We start from the raw sequence: 20,279 nt of genomic DNA, 5'->3' as shown, positions 1-20,279 counted from the left end.
GGGGTAGGGCTCCCTTAGTATTTGCTTACTTATTGCCTTTGAACCTTTTGTCTCTATTTCTGCATGATTGCTTCCTTGTAATAACCATGTTTTTTGTTCTTAGCAGAAGAGATGTCTCAGCCCGGAAATAGCCTGCGGGGCGTTGTGTTCGGCGGGAACCCCTCAGCGGGGCCGAGGCTAAAAAGGCTCCGAGAGTCCAGGAGCTCGGCCGGAACCTCCACCAAATCCCCGGCTAAGGAGAAGGAGAAAGCCCCTCCATCCCAGGGCGCGGGGGCGATCCTTCCTGTTGCCAGGACAGGACCCATGCCCCCGCCACCACAAAGATCTCCACTAGCCGTCCAGGATGGGGTAAGGGAGATCGGGAATCCAGTCACGGCAGTCCCGGATGTGCGCATCCCGGTCGATCACCAGGACCTGGAGAGGATGCCGGAAGCGTTCCGGGGAACGGTGTATGAGTCGGCGAGCTATGCCGTCAGCCATTTCTACAAGCTCAAGGAGAGGGAGCTCCGGGCAATTGAATCAACGAGCCCGGTCCGAGTCATGGAATCTTCGATGGACATGACCTTAACGGTAAACTGTTCCATTCCTTTAAAGCTTTTAACACTCACACGCCGCCTTTTTTCTTCCAGTTAGTTAATTTATCCTTCCTTTCATGCAGGGCATTGCTGCCGCGTACAGAGGCATTGCCAGGACCAAGGCCCAGCTCGAGGGTATGGAGGCTGAGCGCCAGACCGCGCTTCAGGAGGCCCAGGAGGCAAAAGACGCGCTGGCGGCCTCCAAAGCCAAACTGAAGAAGATCCGTTCCGAGAACCAAGAGCTTAAAAACTCCCTGACTGCGTCGTGGACGGATCTCGAGGCAGCGAAGACCGAGGCCCAGGCCGCACAGGCCGCCCTGGAAGCCGAGCGGGTCGTTTCGGAGCAGTCCTTACAAGACCTGTTCTATCACTGCTGGTCCCACAATCCGGACGCGGACTTTTCCTTCATGCCTCCAGACCTCTGGGCGTCTTTGTTGCCGCAGCTCCAAGCCCGCCTAAATAAGGAGGCTCCTCCCTCGGAGACTGGAGAGGCCTTTGCCGCGGCAGGGCCGAACGATACCGCGACCTCCAAAGGGCCAGCTGGTGGGGCTTAGGATACTTCTCTTTGGGCGTTTTGAACTCTTTACTTTATATTGTAATAAAAAAATTTATGAGGTGCTTCCACCTCGAGACAATTTGCTCAACTAGTTTAACATATATATTTTTATGCGTTTGGTTACAATTCATCTCTTTATTTTTATGAACTTAGTTCGGGTTAACCGTTATCTATATCCCGGGCTTTTTAGAGAAAGGCCATGATCTATAAATTTTAGTTAACTTCTAAGTTTTCTGACCTGGTTAAAACCAGGAACTTATTTTTAAAAAAAACTTAGTTCGCATCAACTTTTATCCATATCCCGGGCTCTTTAAAGAAGAACCACGGTCAATAAATTTTAGTTGACTTCTAAGTTTTATGACCTGGTTAAGACCAGGAACGTATTTTGAAAACTTAGTTCGCATCAACTTTTATCCATATCCCGGGCTCTTTAAAGAAGAACCACGGTCAATAAATTTTAGTTGACTTCTAAGTTTTATGACTTGGTTAAGACCAGGAACTTATTTTTAAAAAACTTAGTTCGCGTCAACTTTTATCCATATCCCGGGCTCTTTAAAGAAGAACCACGGTCAACAAATTTTAGTTAACTTCTAAGTTTTCTGACCTGGTTAAGACCAGGAACTTACTTTTAAAAAAAACTTAGTTCGCGTCAACTTTTATCCATATCCCGGGCTCTTTAAAGAAGAACCACGGTCAACAAATTTTAGTTAACTTCTAAGTTTTGTGACCTGGTTAAGACCAGGATAGGACTTAGTTTGTGATAACCCTTATCCATAGATAAAAATTAACACCTAAGTCATTAAGGAGGCCTGGTTATATCCAGGTACCATATGCCCCCCAAGTAACTGGGAAAGGGTCTTTCGTAGTTACTTTAAAATCACACTTGCAAATAAAGGGAAACATTTGATTTTTATTTATACATGGAAAGTGACCTTCTAGGCCTTACAAATGGATCACTGATAGTATTTCTTTAGGTGGATAGCATTCCAAGTCCGGGGGACCGCCCCTTCACCAAGTCGAGCTAACTTATAAGTTCCCTCTTTGATGACTTCGATGACCTGGTATGGTCCTTCCCAGCTTGGTCCCAAAACCCCATCTTTGGGATCTTTCCCGGCCAGGAAAACTCTCCTCAAGACCAAATCACCGACGCTAAAGGCACGTCTTTTGACCTTAGTGTTGAAGTAGCAAGTGATCTTCTGTTGATAATGGGCGAGCTGGAGTTGTGAATCCTCTCGCCTTTCATCTACTAAGTCTAAGGAATGGCATAGGAGCTCGTGGTTCCTGTCTTGGTCGTAGGACTGGACCCTATGTGACAGAACTTTAATCTCCACGGGGAGGACTGCTTCACTCCCAAATGTTAGGGAGAAAAGAGTGTGATCCGTGGGAGTCCTATGTGAGGTCCTATATGCCCACAGGACTTGGGGGAGCTGTTCTGGCCAGATCCCCTTTGCCTCATCTAGCCTCTTCTTGAAGCTCGCCTTCAGAGTTTTATTGACCGCTTCGACCTGGCCGTTCGCCTGGGGATAGGCCACGGACGAGAAGCTTTTCACAATTCCGTGCCTTTCGCAAAATTCGGTGAACAGATCGCTGTCAAATTGAGTGCCATTGTCGGAGACGATCTTTTTTGGTAGGCCAAATCGACATATGATGCTTTTAACCACGAAGTCTAGCACCTTTTTCGATGTTGTTGTCGCCAATGGCTCTGCTTCGGCCCACTTGGTGAAGTAGTCAATGGCTACCACGGCGTAACGGACCCCGCCCTTTCCGGTGGGCAGGGCGCCTATTAGATCTATCCCCCAAACGGCAAATGGCCAGGGAGATGAAATCATTCTTAGCTCGACCGGAGGAGCTCGGGCAACCACAGCGAACCGCTGACACTTGTCGCACCTTTTTACATATGAGATCGAGTCTTTGGACAGAGTCGGCCAGTAATAACCTTGCCGGAGAACCTTCAAGGCCAGGCTTTGCCCCCCAGTGTGATCTCCGCAGAATCCGCCATGAACTTCTTGCAGGATGGCCTTCGCTTCACCGGGAAGAACGCACCGGAGGAGAGGTAATGAATGCCCACGTCGGTACAGTACCCCCTCGACTAGCGTATACCTCGGAGCTTGATAAAGGACTCATCGTGCGTCGTTGCGCCCTTCGAGTAACTTACCCTCGACGAGATACTCAATAATGGGAGTCATCCAGGTCGGCCTGATGTCAATCATTTCAATATCTGCTCGATCTCCGTCTATGCTAGGTTTCTCCAAGAACTCAACTGGCACCAACCCCAGGGTTTCTGTCTCTCCCGAGGTGGCGAGCTTGGCGAGAGCATCTGCGTTGGCGTTCTGCTCCTGAGGTATCTGTTCGATCGACCCTCGCCCAAACGCAGACAATTCGGACTTTACCTTTACCAAATAGGCGGCCATCTTGGGACCCCGCGCCTAATACTCGCCTAGAACCTGATTTACCACGAGCTGGGAGTCGCTAAAGCATTGGACAGAGCTCGCCTTTAGCTCGCTAGCTATCCTAAGTCCAGCTAACAAGGCCTCGTACTCTGCCTCGTTGTTAGATGCCTTAAACCCAAACCTTAGCGCCGAGTGGAATCTATGCCCCTCTGGGGATATCAGAATGATTCCGGCCCCGGAGCCGTTCTCGTTAGATGAGCCATCAACGAAGATCTTCCACGATGAGCTCGAGGGGGCGACCTGAGGTGAGTCTTCTGATGGAATCTCATGGAATTCCGCGCATTCCGCCATGAAGTCGGCCAAGGCTTGACTTTTTATGGTAGTTCGGGGAGTATAGAAAATCTCGAACTGATTGAGTTCGACCGCCCACTTTAGCAAGCATCCCGAGGCTTCAGGCTTTTGCAAAACCTGCCTTAGAGGCTGGTCGGTCATGACGTGTACAGAGTGGGACTGGAAGTATGGCCTGAGTTTTCGCGAGGCCGTGATTAGGCAGAACGCCAGTTTTTCCATCAATGGGTACCTTGATTCAGCTCCGAGGAGTCTCTTGCTGATGTAATAGACCGGTTTCTGAGCCTGATCCTCTTCTCGCACCAGAACAGCACTAACTGCGTCCTCCGTGACGGCCATGTAGAGGAAAAGAGGTTCTCCTACCTTGGGCTTTGACAGCACAGGCGGTTCAGCCAGGTGCGTTTTTAGCTCGAGGAATGCGCTTTCACACTCTACTGTCCATTCGAACTTCTTGTTTCCCCGGAGCAGGTTGTAGAAGGGCAAACACTTATCGGTCGATTTGGAAATGAACCGGTTCAGTGCTGCCACTCTTCTTGTGAGGCCTTGGACATCTTTCCGCGACCTGGGGGAAGGAAGCTCGAGCAGTGACCTGATCTTGTCGGGGTTTGCCTCGATTCCTCGGGTATTGACTATGAAACCCAAGAATTTCCCCGATGCGACACCGAAAGTGCACTTCTGAGGATTGAGCCTCATGCCATATTCTCGCAGTATGTTAAAGCATTCTTCCAGATCGGTGACGTGGTTGCTGGCAATCTTAGACTTGACAAGCATATCATCAACGTACACTTCCATGTTTTTCCCGATCTGGTCCGCGAACATTCTATTTACCAGCCTTTGGTAGGTAGCTCCGGCGTTCTTCAGACCGAACGGCATGACCTTATAGCAATAGACATTAGTTGGGGTCATGAAGCTGGTATGTTCCTGGTCTGCCGGATTCATCGCGATCTGATTGTAGCCTGAGTACGCGTCCATGAAGGACATGAGCTCGTGCCCCACCGTGGCATCCACCAGTTGATCGATCCTCGGTAATGGAAAGCAATCCTTGGGGCAGGCTTTATTCAGGTCGGAGAAGTCGATACAGGTCCACCACTTCCCATTGGGTTTTGGAACCAACACGGGATTGGCAACCCAAATGGGAAACTTGGCCTCGCGGATAAAGCCACACTTTTTGAGCCGGGCCACTTCTTCTTCAAGGGCTTCGGCTCGGGTTGTCCCTAAACGTCTCTGCTTTTGGGACTTGGCAGGGACGCTTTTATCTAGGTGGAGCGTGTGCATGATGATGCTCGGACTGATCCCTATCATGTCCTCGTGCGACCATGCGAACACGTCCAGGTTCTTCAGAAACGTAGTTAGTTCCGCCTTTCTTCTATCGCAGAGGTTCTTTCCGAGCTTAACCATCCGTGACGGGTTTTGTTCATCGATGCCTACCTCCTCGAGCTCTTCAATAGCTTGGAGCTCGGACCTGTCCTCGCCTACTCGGGGGTCAATGTCCTCGCTTAGGGCGAGCTTTTCGCCTTCGGGAATTCGAGGTTTTTCAATCTCGGGAGCCGCCTTGGGTCCCCGAGATTCCTCTTTGCCTTGAATGGCCATCGCCATCTGCCCGGGTTTAGATTTTCCCTTCATGGAAATGCTGTAGCATTCCATGGCAGCGAGCTGATCGCCCTTGATAGTACATACCCCTATTGAAGTAGGAAATTTCATGGCGAGGTGCCGGACGGCAGTGATAGCCTCGAAAGCAATGAGCGTAGGTCGGCCCAAAATGGCGTTGTAAGCAGCGGAGCAGTCAATGACCACGAATTCGAGTAGTTTGGACACTGTTCGGGACTCGTCTCCTAGGGTGATCACCAGCTCAATCGTCCCTATCGCTGCTGATCCTTCTCCTGAAAAACCATATAGCATCATCGAGGTTGCCTTCAGCCCGGAGACGGTCAGACCCATTTTTTCTAAGGTGGACCGGAATAGGAGGTTCACCGAGCTCCCATTGTCCACCAACACTCTCCTTACTCTCCGATGGCGAGCTGGACTGCTATGACCAAGGGATCGTTGTGAGGGAATTGGACATGGCTTGCGTCTTCCTCCGTGAAAGTGATCGGTTGTTTCTCTAATCTTTGCTGTTTTGATTGACGCTGTTCCAGGACGAACTCCGCTCCGTTATGGGCCTTTAATTCATTCACATACCTCTTCTCGGCGCCTCAACTCATGCCAGCCATGTGTGGTCCTCCAGAGATGGTGGAAATCTCTCCCTCAACCACGGGGGGAAGGACGTCCTGATCTACCCGAGGTCCAGGTTGACTGGCTGGGATCTCCGGAGCGGGTCGACTTGTTGGGACCCTGTTCCGCGAGTATTGCGCCAACGGACCTGCTCGGATGAGAGTCTCGATTTCATCTTTGAGGTGCCTGCAGTCGTCGGTATTGTGCCCGACGTCGTTATGAAACCGGCAGAATTTGGAAGCATCTCTCTTTCCCTTAGGGTGTTTCAATGGCTCCGGCCTCTTCCAGGGGACTCGCGTAGCGTTGGCCAGGAAAATATTCTCTCTGGTCTGAGTGAGCTCGGTATACGTTGTGAACACGGGCTTGAATTTATCCACCGACTTATTCTTCTTTTGACCGTGCTGGCTATTTTCACCATTTCCTTTTCTTTTGCCACCACCGGGCTGGTTATTCTGCGCAACATCGGGAATTGCCACTACGATCTCTTTTCCCGTCCCAGCGGGCTTCTCGGGGGCCTGGCCGGTCCCCGCGGCTGAAGCTTCAGCTTCTTCCAAGTTTATCCACTCTTGGGCTCTGTTAAGGAATTCACTAACCGAGCTGACACCCCTCCTTTGAATATCCTTCCACAGGTCCCCGCCGACTAGGATCCCGGTCCTCATGGCCATGAATTTGGAGCTATCGTCAGCGTCTCTGGCTCGAGCAGCGACATTTGCAAATCTGCTCAAGTAGGCTTTCAGCGTCTCACCAGGTTGCTGTCTCACATTAGCTAGGGAGTCGGCCTGGACTCGGGCGGCCTGAGAGGCTCGGAATGCCCTTTTGAAGTCAGCCGAAAATGTCTTCCAGGAGCTGATTGACTGCCTTTTACTCTGCTTGAACCACTGTCTGGCGGGCCCAATTAGGGTGGAAGGAAAGATCAAGCAACGAAGCTCCGGTCCGATGTTATGGGCCATCATTAGGGTGTTGAACATCCCTAAGTGGTCAGATGGGTCTCCATCCCCGTTGAACTTTGACAAGTGGGGCATACGAAAGCCAGAAGGGTATGTCGTCGCTGCTATATTGGGGGCGAAGAGTTCCATCTCGTCCCCTAAATCATATTCGTCTTTTTCTTTTTCCGACAGGAGCTTCTTCATCAGCTCCTCCATCTGAGTTAATCGCTCTAGGGTTTTGTCCTGAGATCCTGGGTTATTCCGGGACTGTTCAACAGCTCCGGACCCGTTGTACATATTAGGCGGGTTGTTGCCCCTCCTATCTTGAGATAGGTCATTTGGGGCATTTCCGCCGTTACGTACTTCGGATCGGACCCCAACTGAGCGGGCCTAGCTACCATCCCTAACTCGATCCTCTCTGTGGAAGTTGAGGCGATCTCGAAGGTCGCCTCCCTGGGTAGTATGGTGACTTTGTGCTGAACTTATTCGCTGTCGCAGGTCTCCTCCCAAAAGATCACTCCGTGCACTACCGGTCCAGTGACTCCTGCTGGACAGGCTCGGGGTGCGTCTTTGGCGGCCCCGACCTGATCCCTCCCCCGGCATCCCACTGCGTCGGGAGGGCCCGGCCGATGGCGGGTCTCTCCTACTATTTCTGTAGGTCGGGATGTCTCTGACGGGCTGAGGAGACGGATATCTGATGGGAGAAGGAGGATGCCTGACCGGAGAGGCGATCCTGGTACCGTCTGGTCGGACTAAAATTGGTGGGGGCCTCTCGGCCCTACCAGCTTGCTGGTTTCGCGCTGGGCGAACTGGACGAGGAACTGGACGTTCTTCGGGGATGGGCTGACGCCTCCGGATCTCCTCGACCCTTCTTTGGGAATTTCCTCGATCTCTTCTGGGCGTCCTCGAGGAAGGCTGAGAGCTAGGGGTTGACGTCCTAACCGAACGGCTGTACTGCTGCTGTTCGGTCCGAGACATTTCCCTGAAGTTCGCCTCTTGATGGTGTGATGAAGGGGTGGAATTGGCTGCAGGAAGTCTACCCGAACGGCTATGCCTGGATCGATTACTCCGGCGAGACTTAGGAGCCTCGCCTTGCCTCTCTCCAACGTTACCGTTGGTTGTGAGAGGGGGTAGTCGACTCAAAATATCCTGGATTTGCTGACCAGCTGCTGCTAACTGGCTCCTCAGCTGAGCATTCTCCATCTCCACCGCAGTGTAATAACATGGGTTCGGATTAGGCGGCCGGGGCGCTGAACTACCAGTGTCGTCTTGGCCCGCCGGCTGCTTCCCTGGCCTCTGCTGGACTTCAGGAATTTGTTCATCAGAGAGGGCAACATGGTGGGCCTCCTGCCCATCACGCTGCTCTGTCTCGTTGCCATGCCTGGATCGAGTGGTCACCATAGTTGTATGTTTGTGGTAGTACTAATCGGACTCGATCCTCTCAATGAAAGCACCAAACTGTTGACGCGGTTCTTCGGCAACAGATAATTAAGAGAAGAAGAAAGAGATTAGTACTAAAAGTAGAACCGTCACAGATAGGAAATCTTTTGGGAAAGAACTAGGTGACTCAAGACACGTTTTTAAGTGGTTCGAAGGTTAAAATCCTTCTACTCCACTAGTCAATATTATTGATATTCTCTGGGTATTTGGTTTACAAAGTATATAGTTCTTCAAAGACTATTTTTTCCAACCCCCGTCAACTCCCAGGGTCTCCATATTTATAGGAGAAGGCACCTGGAAGTTGGTAGGGAGGTCATCCCGTGACCTTACCATTTGTCATATCAAATCTGTGATATTCATGATTAATTCCTAAACCTGACACACAAGTGTGGTCTAATCAGTATGGAAGGAGATAATGAGCCGCACGGCCCAACCCGTCCGTGGGTGTCTGAATACACTACAAGAAAAAACAGTATTCATAACACTTAAAAACTGCTATCCAGGACTATTGATAGCACTTATGAAAATGCTAACATAGCCCCTGTTATTAAAAGTCCAGTCTTTTCTATAACAGTTTTTGAATGTTATGTTCGGTGTTATCTTAAACTATTCAATAACACATTTTTAAGTGCTATAATATTGAAATAATAACATTTAGATAGAGTTTTTAATTATAAATTTAAAGTTTAATCTTGTACTTTTTTCATAACACTTTTCAACTGTTACATTTGATAATTTTGATAACATTTTAGTTTGTTATATTATATAAACCATAACGATTTTTTACGTTTATAATATGTTTCTAAATCGTAACATTTAGTAATAAAATTTTGTTACTTTAGTGTAGATAATATATTTTAAATTTTATTTTAATAAGTATACTTATATGGTTTTTTTTAATTAAAAGATCTTCATTATTGTATTTTGATAAAAAAAAACAAAATAAATCATAAAATGTAATTCTCAATAAATTGATAAACCATAAGTATTACATTAAAAACTAATTAATTCAAACCATGAATGTGTCTACTTCATAAGATATTAGTTCTAACTTAAGTTTGAAAGCATAACATAATAAAGTTTTATAATCTTCAACATTTTTTACTTCAAACTATAGTTTGGATGATGTTGTTGCTGCTAATGCTATTGTTGCTGTTGTTGTAGCTGTTCTTCAGATTGTTGTGCTTGACTATGAACCCCAGGTTGTTGTGCTTTCCACCTCACGTGCCATCTATTACTCTCCAATCAAGCAAACCACTCATTCTGAAGAACAAAAAAACCACTATACTTTATTTTTTATGCTTATAGTGTCTCAAACCAAAGAATACAAAATGGATTATATTACTAAGCCAATGATACAGGAGAAAACAAACCAGAAAACAAAACTAGGCTGTATAGCACACCACTATCAGAAACAAAATTCCCAAAACTAGCAGCATGTATAGCATGTTGTAAACAGTAAACACAACTAGGATAAACAAACAAACTATATACAGAAACATAAAACACAAAAACTCTAAATCTAAAACCAATATAAAAAACAGAATACCCAAAGATGATGCCTAAGAATAATGGTACAAGTTTAATCATAAATGTGATAATAGACAAATGAAATATCCCAGCTAACACTCAGCACAATGTGGCTCATCAAAACAATAACTTACAAGTGCAACAAAAAGAATCTTCGGTGCACAAGTAAAAATTCAAATCATGTATCAATAAGACATTATAAATAAACTATCACAGGTACTTAGTAATTGTACTTTATGAAAACTAAAATGTGAGAAAGGAGGCATCATACTGTGCCTAAGCATAACATGAGTTTGGAAACTCAAAACAATTATCAAACCCATAAATGTTGTAGAATAACCTGCTCCAAAAACAACTTTATCTGCTCTTCGCAGGAACCAATTGCATAAGCCTCAAGAATGCATCCCAAAATGAAATAAAAATAATAAAAACATAAATTATCTACCTGTTCAATGATTGTTTAAGCTCCTTTATCTTACTTTGAGTCATCTCTCCTCTTGAGAAATCAAACACCTCTTCACTTAGAAGCTGAAGAAAACATATTCAAGTAATTAGTGCCAACTAATTCTCAATAATTATCAAAAGCATCAAACAAAGAAGCCTAAATATGATTTTGATTAAGAGCTTATCCAATTTTAGTTTAAGGATCAGGTTGTTTAGTTCTACCTCTTTTTATGAATTCCTACTTTGTAGGACTCAGCTAAGCGGCTGAAGTAATTCTTTTGTTTCTTAGTGAAGTGGATTTAACAATGTTTTAGTGTTTCCTTCCTTAACCAGCTTTACTCGTTATGTAATCTTCCTTTCATCTTATTGTTTGTTTTATCATTTTATTCTTCTTTTGACGATATGATTTTGACAACTTGTAAGTTTCAAATTAACTTCATAACTATTACTAATTTTTTAAAGAAAACATACTAATCTATATACTAAAATTTATCAAAGTGCACCAGACACTGTATAAGACTAAAAATATTCCTGTCCAATCATTTCTACTGACAAGAATAATACAAACAGAAGAAGGTGTACAAAGATATTGCCCTAATAGTTAAGTGAAAAAATTTGAACCAATTCATCATAAAGTGTTTCCTTTAGTCCAATTCATCTCAAACATAAGTTTTTACAATTATTTTGATAATAGAAACTGAGCTAACATCAAAGAATTAAAACACACAAAAATAGAAACATTAATTAAAAGTGAGAGAAAAGAAACCTGAGAAGCATTTGGTGCAACAGGCCTAGGGAAAAATACATTTCCTTTGCTTTCTTCCCCTCCATGCTGCAGAGAATGCATCTCAGATTCAGACTTGCTTGTGTTTGCCATCCAATCTGCTGAAAGGGTCCGCATATCAGAAAGAATCCTGAAAATTAGCAATCAAATCAACATATAAGTTTTTTGGAACATCCTACTCGTACATACAACTAATATACATAATAGGATATTAAATGAATTAGCCTTGAAATTCAGGAAAGGAAATATTTTCATTTGGAAATTTGTTGTGTCTTACTAGTGTAATGATTCTAGGCATAGTGTATATCAGGGTAGCATCAACTTTTTAGATGGAATGTCCAATTGAGTCAATCAGAGTAAATAAAAAATATGTTAACCATTTAAATAACTAAAAACAAAGTAAAATCCCACCTAGAGAGATCCTTCTTCTTCTGAAAGGTAGTCCTCAACATAGTAGCCAATGTATTCTGGACAAAATCCTGGACCTCTGCATGTATTGTTTCCCATAAAGCATCAGCCACCAATGTATCACATTGCTACATCATGTATCACATTTATTCAAGTATGCATCCCATCCTTGGAGACGATACTCACGAGCTGCCTCAGCAGGGTTTTCCGCCTTTATAATTCCACGCCCCACTATTATTATGTCACTACCTCTATCATAAATTACCTGAAAATGTTCAACCAAATAACTCTGAATATATGTATGAGAACTAGACTCCCCTTAAATCTTAAATTTTGTGAGTTCAAACCATATGGCTTATCATTTAAACTATCCAACATATCATGATTTTAAAGGCATCATTTACGTCTTAATAAAAAAATATATCTATGATTTTTTGTTGTTGTTGAAAATGAAAACTTTCCGCTTAACCTACAATATTTACTATTTAAAACTAAATTTTAAATGACTCGAACTTCTGATTTTATAGGAAGAAACTGCATACATGACTGTTTAAACTATCCCTATTGGATACAAGATATAATATGATTTTAGAAGCATCCTTTATACATTTTTTTACTTCTATTAACAAAATTCAAACGTCTTGGTCAATTAACCACTTTCATAGCTCTAGTTCTTAATAAATTGTATGCCCGACTTGTGAGTCGCAGCAAGATTATACAGTAAAACTGGAAAAGGGTGGGCATAGCTTCAAAACTACAGTTAAATGATATCTCTTACTCTAATTTTCAGACAGGTTAAACTCTGATACTTCTCAAGAAACATACCCAAAAACAAAGCAAGTAATAGACAAAATTATGGACTGTCCAATACTCAAAAATAGAACTCATATATATGTATGCTGTCCATAAACACTGAGAAACATATCAGAGGAGTCATGACAGCAATATAATTCATAGTTTATTTCAAAGGATACAATATAATATAATTGGTTTCAACATCAACATCCATACGAAATGGTTTTTCTTTCCTTGTTAGATTCAAAATACATTTGTTTGTCTCATAACAATCAATATGGGACTAATTGTATCGCTTAAAATTGCTTAAAACACCTCCTTGCTCAGGAAATTGATTAAAACCCTTTATCTCATAATCAAACAACTCTGGGAAAAACAAACATAAGGAACTGCCCCAAAAATATAGCAATGGCAGGGTATACTTAGACAAACATCACAAAATACACTGAAAAAAAATAGAAAGACTGATTCAATCAATAAATAAAAATTCACATAGTTGGTGTTTAGGGAAAAACCATAATCATAAGAGCCAAAAACATAAACTTTCATCTCAAAAGAAGCCTTCTTCAATGAATAAAGACAAACATATGGAATCATTACATATTGAAATTTTATTTTATCACTATTAATAGGAAAACCAATTTTGACCATTTTATTTAAATCTAACAGTCATAATAAATCACTTTATCGATAAAGCATCAATGTCAAATAAATAACAAATACCATTTTTCATACAAAAAATTGACCCCTGCCAATAGGGAAAACACCCCTACTGAACTAGCTCCCTATATATATAGATAGATATTTATTCACACACATAGACAAATTAATATTAATATGCATGTTGCACAGGACCTTCTGATTCAAAGAAAAAAGCCAAGTAAATTTTTGGTTTGGCAACTACCTGGTCAGTCCAGCAAGTTTTGTGCGAAACTCATTGAAGTCTTTTGATTGGCCCTCTGCATTAAGGTAAACATGTAGCTCCTTTTCTGCACATTGATGAAGTCTTTCCAACCTAGACTCTGCCTCACCTGCACAAAAAGCCAAAGTTAAAACTTAAAAGAGAGCAAAACAATGATAAGTTTAGAATCAAGCTCAATAATACTACTAACCTTGCAAGTACTCAAAGAACTGTCTCTTGGCATGTTCATGCTCTGGTAAATAATATCCATAAGCATATGTCCATTTCAAAACACGCCTGCACTCAACGATCTGAAAAAAAAAATGGTAAGGAAAACATTATTTCATTTCTTCGAGTGAAGAAACTGTACCTTGAAATAAAAGTTAAATTATCTTACCTGAAGCCAGGCCTCTGTTATGAACTTTAGCTGTGACTCAGGTTGGCACTGTATGTCACTCAGCTTCTCAAGCTAAAAATTGAATAAATTGTAAAACTTAGATAAGTAACAATAGGAACAGTCTCAGCCAAGTAAATGTAGAACAGGAAAACAAAAAAAAATCTGCCTCCCTCCAATCACAGGAATAACACACAGTTTATATATTGAAGATGAATATTGCTTGAGCAAAACAAAAGCAGAAATATCTTATAAATTAGGATAGTTACAACTGAAGAGAACTTATTTGTTGGCAGCAAAGTATTTTTTTTTTAAGTGACAAGTAGGCATGAACAGTTAACATACAAAAAGCTAATGTTATAAACAAAATAGGAAAGAGTCGAAATACTGTTCTCTTGGGATATACTTTGCTCAAAAAATAATAAGGCATACTTCTGCAGTGCTATTTCCTTTTCTATTCGAAAAAAAGAACTAAAGATCTAATTCAAGATTGGTGAACCAAAAGAACAACCACTTGAGGGGCATGTCCCACATTTTTATACATTTTTATACATTAATACACAACAGCTGAATAAAGCTTTTGATGACAGAATAGGGATGCAAAACTTGAATTGATAAATGGAATATAAGTAAAGGAAAACAATCAAGGCCAGTTAAATGCATACCTAACATAAAGGTCGTTAAAATTAAACCTATTAGCGGAAAGGGAGCTTCTATCTTGAGCTTCCTCATATGCATTGTCAATGTCATCCACCTCATCATCGAGAACACGCATTACAAATGGCCTAGAACTTCTTTCTACGCTCTTCACATTTGAAAGTTGACTATACAAAATTTACAGCTGAACGCTTAGTTAAACAGAAAAACACATATGCACCAAGCAGTTATCTAAATCACACACGTACATACACGCACCCTTTCCCCACCCGAACCCCACCTAATTAACACAAAATCTTGAGCATTTATAAATACCTGTCCAGTGATGGTGTATAGCCTGTTGATCCAACCATTGGATGCCATTCCAAACGCTGAGAACAAGTATCTGTGAGTCTCCCCTGGTCTTTGCAGGGTGTACTCGATGTAGTAGAAACCTGGCATGATTCAGTTCAAATTATACCACATAGTCCATACCAGAGTTTGCTAAAACCAGGACTAGAATGCTGGATTATATAAAGTCTTACCATTGGAAGATTTACTGTTGATAAGTTTGGCTTCCACACCTGGTGGTCTTTGCCAGCTCCTGTCCAATCCACTCACCTGTTCGTAAAGATTACGAATTGAGTTTAAGAAAGGAAAATAAATAATAATAATAATAAAATGTAACTACTTGGCAGAATTTGAGGAAGCCCACCAGAGTCTCAGCAACTCATCAACTTTGCCGAATGATTCTATCTTGGTGAAATCTGGACCAAGCCCCGTAATCACAACGCTCACTGGTAGTGGTGAAAAATGAAACCAAACCAAACCCCATTGAGGCATTTTATCAAACACATAGAGATCAATCAGTTGGTGAAGGAAGAAAACTACAATTCATACCGTTGGGGTTAGTGTTCCCTTCTGGGTAGAAAGCAGTGACGGATTTGAACCCATCAGGCTCACTTGCAGCCAATGACCACCCTACAAAAAGCAAATAATTGAAATTATACACAACACAAGCTGAACTGAAAAGGCAGCCATTTTCAGCTCACCTTTTGGTACAGATATCTTGAACTTGTTTACATCATCAGTGTAGATACGAAAACCCTCTGCCACTTCTGTAAGAATAACCCAACACCCACTTTAGAATAAGAACTAAAAATGGTAACTTTGAAGAAGGGAAGGAAATGATACCGGTCTCTGCAAATGCATTGGACAAAATTGGATTACACGAAAACCCAGCAAAACTCATGGTCATGCCAACCAAAATTTGCCTCCTATTTTGGAAACTGCCAAGAAGAAAAAAAAAACAGTTAGAGTTAATAATAATTAGAGATAGAAAGAAAGAAGCCCATTTCTCACAAATGCTTCAGTTGTGTGAGTACCGGCGTGAGGGAGGCTTCAGCAAGGTGTGGTTGTGGTGTGGTTCAATGGCGCGAGGGTTAGAAAGCTGAGAGAATGTGAGAGAGCGAATGAGAGAAAGAGCAAGGGAGAGCGAACGAGAGAAAGACTGAATGCACTGAGAGATTAGGGATTTGAGACTGAATGCAATGAGAGAAAGACTGGTAGAGATTAGGGATTTGAGCGAGAGAGAGGCACACTGGTAGAGAGAGAGCGAGAGAGAGGCACGCTGGTAGAGATTAGGGATTTGAGAGAGAGAGAGGCACTGAAAGATTAGGGATAAGTTTTTTTTTCTGTTCTCTTTTGTCAATTTCAGGCGGCAAAAAGTGTTTGCCGCCTAATTTTTTTTTCCCCGGGTCTTTTTTTCTCCAAGTCTCCCTATCAATAGCACTTCTAAAATTATGCTATATTTTAATGTAATATTTGAGAAAAATTGTTGTAGTGATACGCACGTTCCTGCTGCGTGTCCGAGAAGTCAGGGGGATATCGGACACGTGATGGCAGGAATATGCACGTTTATCTTGCGTGTTGACTTCCCATAGGGTCGGAGCTTCCTGAGAAGCTCGCGACCGGAGCAGTTCATAACCCGAGCTTATCCGTCCGTGGCCGTCGGATGTTATTCCCAGCTCCTGGGACAACAAGTCTGAGCTGGAAACAGGACCCCCTCGAGCTGACAAGGGCCCGTCCTGGAAATAGAGCCTCCGGCCTGTTGGAGCCTCGGACTAAACCATGTTTAGTCCGAGGCTCGTCCTGCTAAACAGCCCGTGGGAAAACCAGGGCGTACAATCTATAAAATGAATAAAAAATTAGATTAAAGAATAAAATAAATAAAGTGTTTTAGAATAATTTTAGAGTGCCACATTATCATGAATAAAAAATTAAATTAAATGAGAAAATAAATAAAATATTTTAGAATAAGTTTAGAGTGTCACGTTATCTCCTTAATATATATAGATATATAGATATATAGATTTAAATTACTATATTATTATAATTTATAAATGAATAAAAAATTAGATTAAAGAAGAAAATAGATAAAATATTTTAAAATAATTTTAGAGTGCAAAATCATCTTGAAACTCTCATTTATATATAATATATATATATATATAAATATAGATAATATATGAATTTTAATTGATTTCTTAAATTTATGAACATAAAAGTTTTATTTAGGAAAACATAAATATTTTTGTAGTCAAATAATTATATAAAAAAAATGAAATATAATTATTGAATTTAAGCTGCGAGACCGGCTTTTAGGGTTTATCACAGGGAAAAACGAAAAGGCCTTGCACCAGTTTGAAGAAGAGAGAGAGAGAGAGCTCATAACGCCATTAATCTCCTCCAAATTCGATCCTCTACTTATGTTTTGCATGCGGAGTTCAGGTCTCTCCAACATTCGAAATCAACTTCTTCAATCCTTATCATCGGTTAGTTTTCCCGAAATTATTATTAGAATTTTTCAGTTTTCTCCATTTTCCGAGCAACCAAACAGTTGAGATGTAGTGTAGTAAATTTACTCTTAAGAATTACAGATTAATGGAGGAGTAGGAGCTCGATTCATCAGTGTGAAAGCGGGAATGGAAATTCCAGACGGAAAGCGGCTCGAGTTTGCGCTTCCGTACATCCATGGGATCGGCCGAGCCAGAGCTCGCCAGATTCTGTCCGAATTGAACATGGATAACAACAAACTTGCCAAGGACTTAACCAAAAGAGAAATATTTCTTCTTGGTGAAGAACTCTCCAGTTACGTTGTTGGAAAAGAATTGGTAAAACCCTGAATTTAGTAGGAATTTTTCTCTTTTGTTAAGATATATGTCTTCATTCGCTACACTATATGATTTTGTTAGGAATAGATGTCTTATTATTCTCTGAATAAATCCTTTATTTGGGGATATTTCAGAAGATTTGTGTTGAGAGAGACATGAAGAGAATGATGGACATTCAGTGCTATAAAGGGATTAGGCATAGGGATGGATTGCCCAGCAGAGGACAACGAACAAGGACGAATGCTCGAACCAAGAAGAGTCATTCGCCTATTCCTCTTGCATTGAGGAAGAAGTAATTTCTGCCCTCATTTTCTCTACCAATTTGGTCAGTGTCTTATTTCGATTTTAGCCTTTTCGAACCATTATTTTGTTGAATACAAACATACAATTTAACAGGTTAAACATATTTCTTTAACAAGTCATATACTTCTTTTTGCGAATAAATTTTTCTTCTTTTCCATTTTCAGTGATATTAGAAAATCGCTCTTTCAAGTTAAATAGTAATTTATGCGTTGAATTTTCTTCTTTGATGTATTTGTTGTAGCTGTTTAGACAACTACAACTCTTACACTATGATACAATACCTTGTTATCAGTCAAATTCAACTTTCTGTTTTCTTATTCTGTTGAGATCATTGCTGGAACCCAAGTTACCGAATTGAGCATCATTTATAGGAGGGGTTTGGCAGTACAGGTCTTAACTCCTGGGGTTTTCTCTTGACATGATTTTGTTTTGCAGCGCAGTTTGACATTGCTGAAACTGAAACTGACATGATTTTGATTTCTTTGGTTTACGAATTCTTTACAAGCTGTTTGATGATTTGATTTGAATGAAGAACGAAACTATGTTGGACACTATGAAACTCGCAACATAGAAATGAATATTTCTAAGCCATTTATTCAGTAGCACGGATGAAGCACATTTAAGCATTTTAATTTAGTGTTTGAGGTAGACTTGTAATTGGCAGGGTACTAAGTTCAACTTATGTAGCGCAAAGTGTGGTATTGGTCATTCTCTCTGTGACCCTCAACATCAATAAGAGGTCCAGACAGGTAAATTAACCACAACCTAGTGAAGACTATGATAGAGCCAAAAAAGCAGTACAGTCAGGAACTTAGCACTAAGAAGTAGATTAATCCTTTGATAGTTAAAATCATTGTAACTTGAGAGGTTGAAGTAAGTTCAGATTGTTTTCTAAGTCACCGGTCATATTATTTCCTCAAAAAAATTCTGCTATAGCTTCTTAAAAAGAATTGAAAAGAATTTAGATCTCAAAACATCATCAGGATTTCTACAACCCTTCATCACACTACATATCGCATGAAGAAGTACATAACTATCATAACATACCAAAATGAAAAAGCATGAGACACACTGCCAACAACCCCAATATTTCACGGAGAGCATAATACTAATTATCCAAAATATATATATAAAAAACAAATTAACAGAACTTGATTACCTCAAAACCATTTGCAAGTTCATACAAAGAGTTGATATATTTTGATACTAGGAACAGACGACATGATTAACCAGGGGCCTATTTCTTTCCAGCAATGGCTAATTTCTTACCCTTCAAAGTTGTACAGTTGTCCTTGGTGCACTGGCCTCTGTAAGGCAGCCCTTGAATGTGGCGCACTCCTCTCCTCTGTAGCATTGAATTTCCTTCAGTCTTCTTCATATAGCCAAAGCATTGAAACGCCTCTGTATAAAGCCACAAAACCAAGCACCCATTAATGCCAAAGCCTCAAACAAACAAAAATCCTAATACAGAAGAGGGAAAAGACGTAGGGCATACCAAGTCTCCCCCTCAATCATGTACTTTGAGACTTCATCTCTCAAAACGATAACTTCGTCTTCAGAAAAGTCTTTAGTCAATTTGTTTTCTATGCCAAGGTCATGATAGAATTATTTCACAAACATTATTTCATAATCACTATCATTAATTAAAGTGTATCAAATTGTTAATAACTATAATAAGATGATTCACACTTACTAATTGGATTAGAGGCACATGGTGGCACCCTAATGATTATGTGTTGGCCAATTAAACTATAGTCCTCCATCTCATATTATAATGAGCCCACATATACCCCTCAGGGTATTATGGCATCATACATATCATGTATGAAGAGGTAATTGGGGGTTAAGGGGTGGTTTTGTAAGGGGTTTGGTCTCCATAAATTTCTCTATTGCATTTGTTCCTTTTTGTGGGTTGTTCTTGTGTATTCTATAGATTTGGAGTGGTCATGATGGTTCAAGGAGATGGAATGCATAACATTTGAGGTATGTTCTTCATTGTGTATTAATGTTTTGGATGATAAGATGAGCATTGAATGTGTTAAAGATGATTTGTTGGTAAGCTCATAGTATTGTAATATTAACAATTGTTATCTAGGGCTAAGGTCATTGATTTTAGGGCTTAATTTTGACATTAACTTATTTTTTTCAAATCTGATTTTTGCATAAAAAATTTCGAAATAATGTTGTGATGATGTTAGAAATTGAGTTTGATAATGTTTAATGGGTTTCAACTCGGTTTTGTGTTTGGTTTGTTGAAATACCAAGTTTTATTGCTGCATAACAATGGAGGAAACCCATTTCCGAGTTTCATGGTATCATTGAATTTTTTTGGGTAAATGGAGGTGATGAATCAAATGGCGATGGAAAGGGGAAGAAAACTCTATTGACGCCGACCAAAATGGTGGCTGGAGGCCGATTTAACGGTCGGGTCGGATCGGCCAAAAACAGGTCATCCGTGTGCCCAA

The 20,279-nt window shown here is 41.5% G+C and overlaps 1 protein-coding gene and 1 pseudogene across 1 annotated transcript; one reads left to right on the top strand and one right to left on the bottom strand.

The window, feature by feature from the left end:
• Positions 1-13,233: 13,233 nt before the first annotated feature.
• Positions 13,234-15,669, bottom strand: LOC133803114 (psbP domain-containing protein 3, chloroplastic-like; annotated as a pseudogene).
• A 1,320-nt stretch (positions 15,670-16,989) lies between these two features.
• On the top strand, positions 16,990-18,131 carry LOC133803113 (uncharacterized). The gene is made up of 3 exons (XM_062241058.1): positions 16,990-17,172; positions 17,278-17,511; positions 17,646-18,131. The coding sequence occupies exons 1-3, from the start codon at positions 17,107-17,109 to the stop codon at positions 17,805-17,807; spliced, it is 462 nt and encodes a 153-aa protein (XP_062097042.1). The 5' UTR covers positions 16,990-17,106; the 3' UTR covers positions 17,808-18,131.
• Positions 18,132-20,279: the final 2,148 nt, after the last annotated feature.

Source organism: Humulus lupulus, chromosome X (assembly GCF_963169125.1).
Source record: "Humulus lupulus chromosome X, drHumLupu1.1, whole genome shotgun sequence".
Lineage (NCBI taxonomy): Eukaryota > Viridiplantae > Streptophyta > Magnoliopsida > Rosales > Cannabaceae > Humulus > Humulus lupulus.
Note: the sequence above shows the minus strand (reverse complement) of the source record. Positions and strands in the feature narration are given on the sequence as shown.